We start from the raw sequence: 10,929 nt of genomic DNA, 5'->3' as shown, positions 1-10,929 counted from the left end.
GTTGGTATGTGGTTTACCTGAAGTCGTCTAAATGACCTGAAAAAAATAGAAAAGGCGGTTTCGAGCACAGCTAGTCTTCCTGCACACCTGTTTTTTTTTTTATTCTTGTTTGTTCCACCTTTGTGTTCCTGCCACACCTTCGATTTTTAGCCAATCACAGTTTCCCTCCTGTTACCTGTGTCCTCCCATCCCAGCTGTGTGTCATTTCTGTATGTGTGTGTGTGTGTGTGTGTGTGTGTGTGTGTGTGTGTGTGTGTGTGTGTGTGTGTGTGTGTGTGTGTGTGTGTGTGTGTGTGTGTGTCTGTGTGTGTCTGTGTGTGTCTGTGTGTGTGTGTGTGTGTGTGTGTGTGTCTGTGTGTGTGTGTGTGTGTGTGTGTGTGTGGGTGTGTCTGTGTGGGTGTGTGTGTGTGTTTCTCCCTTTGTTGTGAGTTGGCCTTCCTCTCTGATGTTAACACCGTGTTTGCTGTTGTCTTCACCCCTGAGTTCTTCCTCGTTATCCTGGTACGTTTCAGGTTAGTTTTCATTCATGCTTTATTTGGGCTTTATGTTTTGGTTACCCCTTGTGTTTCTATTTTTGGATATTTTTATTTGTATTAAGGCTTGCTTTTCGTTTATACACCTGTCTGCCCTTTTTGTTCTGCATTTGTGTGTTTAGCCATGTGTCCTGCAGATCATGTCCATTTATATATGCATGCATCTGTGCTGAATACCTTTTTAAATTGACTTTTTTCTGCATGTTTATATATATATATATATATACATATATGCTAGGTTCCCCACTAATGTTGAAACCTGTTAAATATTTGCATTTTTAATTTCAGTTATTGTGCCTTTAGGGTTTATTTATAGGGACTTATACCATTCAGTGTTTGCAGTCTGAATTAAAAGAATTAAACTTTGATGGTCATTTAACGTTATGTGCATATTGCTGAACTGTTCGCCTTGTTGTATGTATAATTTGGGGTTCTATTCATTTTTGATATTGTTCTTAACTTACATTGCAAATGTATCCCTATTGACTCATTCATTAATGCAACCTGCATCTTTGAGAATGTACTATTTTCATAGTTTTCTGCTATTTAAATATATATTTTTGAGAATATGGTTTAGCCTCTAAGTACCCATTCACTGGAAACATTTTTGGGGATACATTTATAATTGTTTTTATGCAGAGTGATTGGTTTTTCAACTCTGTCCTGTATATCGCAGTGTGTCAAAACAATAGTTTTTTTCATGTGGGGAGTGTGATTGGTTGCTGACTTAAAACCACTTTCCTAATTAAGACGGACTCTCATTTGACACAAATTGTTTGCCTGATGAAGGTCTAGTATCAAAATGTCGCAAATAAAGGTGATTTTGCAAGTTAGGCAGTGTGCAGGAGTCCTTTTGTAGCTTTTGGGCCGATCCGTCCCTCTCCAGCACACCCGTCTCCTCTGACGGACGTGCAAAGTGTTATTTTGTTTACTTCTTTATTGTTAATTGTTTCATATAAAATGTTAGTGTGGAAAGAAGAAGGATGAGACAATATGAGATATTTGAAAACGACAAATTTATTGGATAATTTTGCAATTTTCGTTCAATTTATATGACTGATTTTGTCAGCATTCATTCATACATACAAGTTTATTAGAAATTATAAAGTATACACAATGTAATGCACCAGATATCAACAGAGATAATACACAGGGTGAACAGCAGCTAAAAATATGACACACTGCTGTATAAATTACATTCATATATTTAAAGTTTTTAATGTCCTTTATGAATTCAGTTTTAATGTTAATCGGCATGATGATGCTAAAAGCTTTTTTACAGTTTATTTTGTTTTCTTTCAATCCTCTGTCTCTTTTTACTGACTTTGTTTAATATGTATGTAAGTGTGTATATGTGTTTGCATGTGTGTATGTGGGTGTGTTTGTGTGTTTTTTTATGCATTTTCTGCAAATGATGTTTTACCTTGCTTTTTTTCTTATGTTTTATGGTCTTGTATTTTGAAGCATTATGTGACTCTGGTTTAGAAAAGTGTTAAAGAAATAAAGATTATTATTATTTTACTGCTGACAGCTGAAACTTCAACATGACTGAGAGACCACCTGACCCCCTAAGGATTAAACACGCTACTTCTATTAACAGCAGGCATAGACTAGACCTTAACTGGTATGATCCTCAGTGGGAGCTGAAAATAAGTGCTGAAGTATGGAAACAGTCTCTCAGAGAAAGTGTGTGTGAAGGTGTGTATGTGTGTGTTAGTATCAGGATCAGAGAACGACAGCTGTCCTCTGTCCCAGTCCAGATTCACTCTGATCCTCTGGAGCTTCTTCGTTAAACTCAGACTGATGGGTAATCCTGGCAGTGAGAGCACTGAGTACTCACCGTCTTCGAACCCTATCCTCCAGAATCCAGCTTTCAGCCATCCTGTCCTCTGGACAGACTCGGCTGCCACACCCAAAAACCAGCAAGTGTTGTCTCCAACCTCAACGTCCCAGCTGTGAGTCCCAGAGTTAAAACCCTCGGAGCCCAGAACAGAGTAAAAGTTTCCAAACCTCTCTGGGTTTTTAGGAAGCTTCTGTCTCTGTCTTCGTCTCAATCTGGTCAGATTGTTAGTCAGGACAAGGTTTGGATGAGCAGAGTTTGGGTCCAGAATCACAGGACTGTAGGAGATCATCCTCTTCATCTTGTACCAGATGTTGAAGGACAGGTTGCCCAGGTGTTTGGCCTCGTCTATCAGAGCTCCTGAGAGCAGCTGTGGATCCTCCAGCAGGGGGCGCTGCTGGACTCTGTCCACTGCAGCCTTGTAGTTGAGCAGGAAGGAGATGTCCTCTGCTCTCAGCTTGTCCTCTGTGTCTCTGACTGTGTCTGAAAGAGCTGCTATCTCTCTGCTCAGAGCCTCCAGCTTCTCCTTCATCCTCCGACTCTTCTGCTGCTCCTCCTCCCTCAGAGCGGAGATCCTGGCCTCCTCTTCCTCGTGTAGAAACTGGTGAAGCTTCCTAAACTGCTCCTTAATCTGCATCTCTGTGCGTTGAGCCTGGATCTTAATGTGCTCTGCTGTTTGATCACAGTTTCCTTTCACTTGTTCGAACAGCTTCAGTTTCTCCTGTAAGGGCTTCAAGGATTTCTGCAGCTCTTCTTTGAACTCCTGTGCAGCTTCATCGATGGGTCTGAATCTGTGGTTGTTGTGTGTTTTTGAGTCTCTGCAGATGACACACACCGGCTGCTGATGGTCCAGACAGAAGAGTTTGAGTTTCTCAGAGTGCAGACTGCAGAGAGCCTCTGACGCTCTCTGATGTCTCTCCTGTAAGAAGGACTCACACAGCTTCTTTAACACCAAACTAACAGGTGGGTCACTCATCGATGATAGGCTTTTACAAAGTGGACACTCCCGTATTGGTTTGTCTCTCCACCAGTCCTTCAGACAGGCTCTGCAGAAGCTGTGGCTGCACGACAGGACGACAAGATCTCTGAAGACGTCATGGCAGACAGGACAGGAGAGATCCTCCTCTGATCGGGAAGACATTTTCTCTCCGAGTTCAGCTGAAAACACAGTCAGACAGAAAGTGAAACAGTTAATCTCTGATGGCTCACCTCGCCCCTGTATGAGGTTCAGTCAAAGTTACATTAATTTTGAGTCGTGTTTGTTGAAACTCACCTTTAGTGTGTTGAGTTTCAGCTGTTTGAAGTTGTAGTTTTCTGTCCTGTCTTAGTAGACGTCGTCAGTTTGAGCTCTTCTCAAAACGACAAACTCTGTTTCGTGTTTCCTGGTTTCTTCTCAGGTGAGAGAGGTGGAGCTTTAATGGATGATTTCATTCTTGAAATTCTTGTTTATTTGTTGTTGCTCCTCCTCTCAACACTGCATCAGTGCTGCTAAACAGCCCCACCTTGTTGGCATCTTTGTACACATGTACTGAAAAAAAACTAAAACTACTACAAACTAAATCTTGATATAAATAATTATATCTTGATTTTTTTTTTTAATTGCAAGAAATGAATATGACATCCAACAAGCTGTTAGTGAGGAAAGAAGCAGGACGACAAAACATGTTTCAAAAATACACATTTAATAGATTATTTCATAATTTGATTTAAACTTAATAAATTTATTTTGTCAGCATATTTTCATATTCAATTGTGGAGATTATAAAATATACACAATGTGATGCCCCATATATCAACAAGCACAGATAATAGACATGGTAAACAGTTCCCAAAAACACCAACACACACTGCTTTACAAATCTGATTATTTTTAGCATCCTTGGTTTCCTCGCTCTCATTGGCTCAGTATTCGATCAGAGCCGACCAAACGTGTTTCCCTTAAAACTTATGATTTTAAGGGACTTCTTCTTTGAGGCATTTAAAAATCATTGAATGTAATACACGCCTCTCGGTGTGAGGGGACCCCAGTGAAGCCCGTCCTTTTTAAAAGCCCATAGGAGAGGTCATTCGCCTCTTCTACTAAGCCGTAGACGGGGAAACCCTGAGCGTGGAATCGCTTGGCCAAGTCGATGACCACGATTCTGCCGTAACTTTTTCCTCTGTGCTCTGGCAGAGTGTACGCAACTCCCAATGAACATGAAGCATAGGTGAGAACCCAGGACACAGGTCGTCCCTCTGCGTCCAGCACGCAGCAGGAGGGAAAGTTTGTGATCATGTTTCGGATCATCCCGACAGTCCGCTCCTTCCTCCCAAACTTCCAGGTCTGATTCACCAAGTCGACGTGTGATTCATCCAGGCAGCCCAAAGAGATCCCTGAGCTGACGCAGGACAGAGCAGAATCCTGCTTTATTGATCAATTATTAAACCAAAGATAATGTTTTATCATGCAGTGGAAATTTAAAGGGATTGTTCATCCAAAAATGAAACAGAGAGAGACTTGTGGAGTTAGCAACAAGTCCGGATTTAAAACTACTGTGTGTGTGTGTGTGTGGGAGGCTTCCATGAGCTGTTGCTGGTCTCAGGCGAGCTCACATACGTGAACGCGGTTCCCACACGAGGAGCTACAGGCTACAACAAAGCTAAAAACATGACGCCAGTGATGTTTTTCAAAACAACTTTGCACAACGGGGCTTCAGGACACTCTCCTATTTAGCAGGGAATGTTCCCACAACATTGGCCAACGTTACCTACAAGTGTCAATTATTATTGTTCAATAATGTTTTAAAGAAAACATTTTAATCTAATGTTCAAAGAATGTTTTAGAGACATTTAAAGGGATAGTTCACCCAAAAATGAAACAGAGAGAGACATGTGGAGTTAGCAGCCAGCATCAGGTCCCTTTGCTGGATTTAAAACTACTGTGTGTGGGGGAGGATTCTGGGTAGCACGTAAACACTGGCGTGTAGATATCGCGAGCCCTTGTTGGTCTCAGGTGAGCACACAAACATGAACGCGGCTCCCACACGACGAACTACAGGCTACAACAAGGCTAATAACATGACACCAGCAATGTTTTTTAAACAACTTGGCACGTTTGGGCTTCAGGACACCTACAAGTTGCAATAATGTTTTAAAGAAAACATTGGGCAAAAATATTCCCACCACCCCTCAGGAATAATTGATCTAAAGTTCAAAAACCAGACTCAGTTGATTCCTGGAGCTATCAAAGCCAGCACAGTGGCATTCAATAAACAAATCCAAGTGATTCAATATTTAAGAGAAAATTAGTAAAAGGTGACAAGTAGCATTGACTTTAAAAAATCAGCTGCAGAGACATTATTTATCCCAGAAATGTCCTAAGATTTGAGAAATTACCTAAAATCCTCAAAAGGTCCTAGAATACTAGAAATGTCCTAAAGTACGACAAATGTCCTAAAATCCTAGAAATGCCCTAAATACTTGAAATGTACTTAAATACCAGAAATGTCCGAAAATACTAGAAATTTCCTAAAATGCTAGAAATGTCCTTAAATATTAGAAATGTCCTTATACTAGAAATATCCTTGAATACCAGAAATGTCCTAAAATAGTAGAAATATCCTTAAAATCCTAGAAATGTCCTGAAATCCTAGAAACATCCTTATACTAGAAATATCCTTAAATCCTATATACGTCCTAAAATCTTACAAATTTCCTGAAATCCTATAGACTACTATATCCTAAAATACTAGAAATGTCTTGAAATCTGAGAAATGTCCTTACATCCTAGAAACATCCCAAAATACTAGAAACTTCCTAAAATCCTGGAAATGTCCTGAAATCCTAGAAACGTCCTTAAATACTAGAAATGTCCTAAAATCCTTGAAATGTCCTAAAGTCTCAGAAATGTCCTCAAATCCGAGAGACGTCCTAAAATCTTAAAAACATCTTAAAATCCCATGTCCTAAAGTCTTAGAAACATGTATGAGGCTGCTGCGACTGGCCCTTGGCCCCCTGTCATTTTGCCAAAGTGGCCCCTGAGTAAAGAGACTCTGTTTAAAGCATACAGACTAAAGACATTAAAAGCCGTCTCTGGGGCTTGTCTTTATTGTCTGCGTGTGCTTCACGTCAGCAGGTGTCAGTGTTTTATCGGAAATGCAGCACTCAGCTCTGAGTCGGCCTGAGGATGAGTGTCTGACTATCTGACTAAAATCTCATAAAAGTCAAATCACTGAGTGAAAAAAACCTCAGTGTGAAAATAGAGCAGTCACGTTTGCTTGTTTTTATGACTGTTGTTGTATCACCCTGTGTGGAGGCCGGCCTGGTGTTTGATGGGGAGATATAGTGGTCTCGTGATTCAGCAAAACACAACACATGCTCTGCTGTGGCATGCTGGTTGCCACGGTAACCAGACTGCTGGCACTGTGACTCAGCTTGTTGCCGGGTGAATCAGTGAAATACACCGTGACTTTGTGTTTACTATCTGCAGGTTGCTACATAAAACAGTAAGAAATACAAATTGAGCATGAGCTGATGTATCTCAGATTTATTTGTGCACACAGTACGCTATATTTTTTTCAAATTTTGGTCACAAATATATGGAGAGTCTAAATCCCCTACATCCCAAATTTGTGGTTGCCTTTCCCCCTAATTTTATGCTTATCCCACAGTTGTTAGGTTTGTTTGTTTATCTGTTTGTTAGGTTTGCTCCAAAATCATGTGAAAGGAAATCATAATAAGGATCATCTTGTAAGAATATACACATACAAGAAATATAACTCGTTTTTTGGTTGCACCCAATTTACTTGCACTGAAGTAGGAATAACAGCTAAAAACAAGGACTAGATGAAAATGGTAAATGTTAAAAAATGGTAAATGGTTAAAAAAAAATTTATATTTATATCTATATTAAAAAGTATATATGGAACTTGTAAAATTTGTTGACTGTAAGACGACAATCTAATGATGCAGCGTGCAAAGCATGCTGGAAATAAATATAGAATTTTTGATATAACAGGTTGCTTTATATTCATGAGGTAGTTGAATTTGGCAGGATATCTAGCATGCATATATGATATTTACTTATTAATTTAACATGTATATAGCACAATTTCATTGCTAAAATAAAGCCTAAAAATATTGCAACTTGCATTACATTTTTTTAAAGCTGCTGTGTAATCAGTGTTTTAAATCCTGTAGGGACTGATTTAAAAAAATAAATAAAATAATGAAAGCGTGTGGGTGCCGCTAACGCTGTTTTCTTCTTAGAATGAAGTTGTAACCCAAAAGGTATTTGACATTGACGTCGATTTAACATTCACTGATCTTAGCCTGTTTGCCACTTTTAAGTCACTTTAAGCAGCTATAATGAGTTTTTTTTACTGGTTACATTCTCATTTTAATGTCTGACCTAAATATGCAAACAAGACTATCAGACCATCAGCAAAAAGACGGGCTATTTCACTCTTTTTGTATAAACTGTAAAAGCATATAATTTACAGGTACCGTGAAGTGCACTGGATGTTTGTTGTATTGGGTTGTTGACATTATATGATGAGTGATGTGGTGGGAGGACATCTTTTGGATTTTGTTTCGTTAATTGGTCTCACAATAATGTTAGAGAGTTTCTTTAGTGGTCGAAATATGACAAAAATAAAGTGAGGAGCATAAATAGAGCTCACATTTTCAAATAAATCAGTCACTTAAGCTTTTTTTCCACTGTAAATTCTCTCATGTCTGAAGGCAAAAGTGTTAATGGTTGTCCCACATAGTCACACATGAAAGCAGAAAGCCTGCTGTCAGGGAGAATAAGGTCATCTTTTGCTCAAGGGCATTAATGTTACAGTCAGGTATTCACACGAAAAGTGACAAAGTAGCAAAATATTTGGGTCAGGAATGAAAAAGAGACCTTGAGAGCGGGTTTGAACCATGCCTACTTTCTCACATTGATTGCTGCATGAAGTGGCTGTGATTGTTTGTTCAAGAAAGTTATAAAAAAAATGTTATTTATTTCTGACATTCAAAAGATGGAGCAGGAGGTGTCAGACGCTGTGTAAACTCGTAGTGCAGCGGACCTGAAAACGAGCCGTCAGGTCCTGAGCACCAGGCTGATCAAACTCCTGCTGACCACTGAATGTGGGTGATGACAGACTGCTGCACACCGATGACTCGCTCAGACTCAGAGAAATTAGGAATGTAGGAGGTAATTACAGCAAAAACAGGCTGCAGAATTATATAAACTTTCATCTTTTCTTTTTGTCAGATTATATTGGGTTTTTTTGGGCCTTGCAGGAATTGTTTATGGGGGTCTGTATTGCTTCACAGCCCCGAAGTTTCATTTTCATTTTCCCAAATAAATGTTTAGCATGTTTTCCATTTGAATTGCATGTTTTTGCATAATAATACATACTTTTATTAGTTTGTACATCTATATGCCACCACTTGAACACCACATTATTCTGTTACTTGTGAAATAGCTTTGTTTTAGCTTTTGAGAGTGTGAACCTTTAGGTTCTGTAACAGCTAAGAAAACTAAGCTGAGATTAATAGCTATTCAGGTCAAGATTTTATGCAGAGCTTTTCCCAGTGCCTTAAGTTTGACAATGGCTGCAGGCTTTCTAGATTTTGGGATATTACAGGTCATGAAATTAATAAAATCTTAGCCATATATTGGTTTTGTTTAATATTTAAGTTAATTTGTTATATATCTATTTTTTTTTTATTTTACTTCATTTTTAAATGTTTTATTCATTTCTATATATGTATTTTTGTATTATTAATATTATTTGTATATTTTTATTATTATTAATTTACTTATTTTTTTATTTTGTTTGTCATTATAAGTTTTATTACTTATTTTATTTATTTTTAATTGTTATTTACTCTTTGATAAATGTGACTTAAAGTGACCTTATACACATAGTATGTACGTTGTATCTATCCTATGCAGGTGAACTAATGTGGAGAATCACAGTAGGTGCTGGAAACCTGTTGTGTGAACGTATCTTGTTTATTCATTCATTTATTTTTTTATTTCTATTTTTTCTCCTTTTTTTGAATTATTTTTTTCCCCTGATATACCTTTACAATCTTGTCATCTGTTATCATATGTATATGTAATTATGTTTGGCATGGTTAATGTTGCCTTAAACATTCTTTTTCTTATGGAAACACTGAAAAATATGGTTGGAAAAGAAATCTTAGCCATTCATTTAGAAAGATTTGTCTCGACTGATTGCAGCGGCAACAGGATCAATATCAAAATAGGAATCTCTCTTCTAAGTCTGTACTCATTTGTATTTCAAGAGTAAAATTGTCTGTTTAGACGATGCTAGTGCATGCACTCTTTGCTTCTCCACTGCTGTTGTGTTGTTGTTTACACTAAAAACAACATGCATAAACAACATATGCATTGTGCACACACAGCACACAACCTGACTGTAATTTAAATTAAAAAATAATTGCAGTGATGGCTGAACAAAAGGGGGAAAAACGACCAGAAAGAGAACTTAGAGCTGCAGATTAAAGAAGAGGGTTTTAGGGCGGAAATGCTTAAACATCCAGACACCTGACACAGACACAGAGTTCACTGGCTGTCTTTTTTGGAGAGGTGTAGGCAATGCATATTTAAGAATATAGATGTAAAAGCCAAACTAAAAAAAGTAGGTCTTGAGTTTGCTTTTAAACTGTTAGACGTTACTTTAACAGACTGATTATTCAGCTCATAAATGAAGACACACTGCTGTCCCTTTGTACGAAAGACATAAAAAAAATATCAGAATTTGATTCTGATTTAAAGTATATTTTGTAGTATCGCCCACCCTAATAAAATTAAATCACTCTGTGCAAGAGCGAGGATAAACCTGGATAACAGACAAAGTCCCAAATAAAACACAGAGGCAGATAATAGCCTCGACGTGTATGCTGAACTCTAAAGACAAGTGTTGCGGGTTGCTGGAAATGTTGTAATGTGTGTTTTTTCACAAACATAGGTGGTTTTGTTGCCTTAGGTTAACATTGCACTTGGTCGATTCATATGCTTCTGTTTAAATGCCTACATGAAGATATTTGTTGACACCTCAAGAGTAAAGTTTTGATAAGGTAAAGACGCAGCCGAAATTTGCGTACATTTTTTACCTAACTCCGCCCTGCAGGACCGCCGCTACTTCGACACAAAACAAACCTTCCCATCCACAGAAACGCAGCTGCGTCAAGCGCAGCGAAATTGGCATCGACCGGAAATGGAAAGGCATTCAAAACAAAGGCATCAAATAAATAAATTAAAATAGTTTGCCAGTTTGTCATCTTTTCAAATAAGCCTATTCTAAATTTACTTTAAATTATATAGAGTAAGTTGAATACATGTACTTAATTATTTCAGGTCATAAAAAGTAAAATTTGTAAAATGATTGTGATTGATGATCTTCAAAGAGGAATATAGATTGATGAATAATCATCATCTTATTTTTTATCATGCTCTCTATATTTTTAGTGTGAGTAGTGTGAGTACAGACATAAGGAATATGACTCCCATTTTTGTTGTCTTTAATGATACAGTTCCAATGGAAAGAGTGAGAA

At 38.0% G+C, this 10,929-nt stretch overlaps 2 protein-coding genes across 2 annotated transcripts; both read right to left on the bottom strand.

Moving 5' to 3' along the window:
- Positions 1–1,532: 1,532 nt before the first annotated feature.
- Positions 1,533–3,765, bottom strand: LOC121940353 (nuclear factor 7, ovary-like). Its single transcript, XM_088070384.1, has 2 exons — positions 3,647–3,765; positions 1,533–3,531 (listed from the first exon to the last, which is right to left on the bottom strand). Exon 2 carries the CDS (start codon positions 3,512–3,514, stop codon positions 2,144–2,146), a length of 1,371 nt encoding a protein of 456 aa, XP_087926510.1. The 5' UTR covers positions 3,515–3,531; positions 3,647–3,765; the 3' UTR covers positions 1,533–2,143.
- A 586-nt stretch (positions 3,766–4,351) lies between these two features.
- LOC121938029 (glycine N-acyltransferase-like protein 3) lies at positions 4,352–10,583 on the bottom strand. The gene is made up of 2 exons (XM_088071409.1): positions 10,489–10,583; positions 4,352–4,751 (listed from the first exon to the last, which is right to left on the bottom strand). The coding sequence occupies exons 1-2, from the start codon at positions 10,581–10,583 to the stop codon at positions 4,352–4,354; spliced, it is 495 nt and encodes a 164-aa protein (XP_087927535.1).
- Between the last annotated feature and the right edge of the window lie 346 nt (positions 10,584–10,929).

This window comes from Plectropomus leopardus, chromosome 2 (genome assembly GCF_026936395.1).
Source record: "Plectropomus leopardus strain MGB_pleo_1.0 chromosome 2, ASM2693639v1, whole genome shotgun sequence".
NCBI lineage: Eukaryota > Metazoa > Chordata > Actinopteri > Perciformes > Serranidae > Plectropomus > Plectropomus leopardus.
The sequence above is the reverse complement of the archived record's forward strand: the minus strand, read 5'-3'. Positions and strand labels throughout refer to the sequence as shown.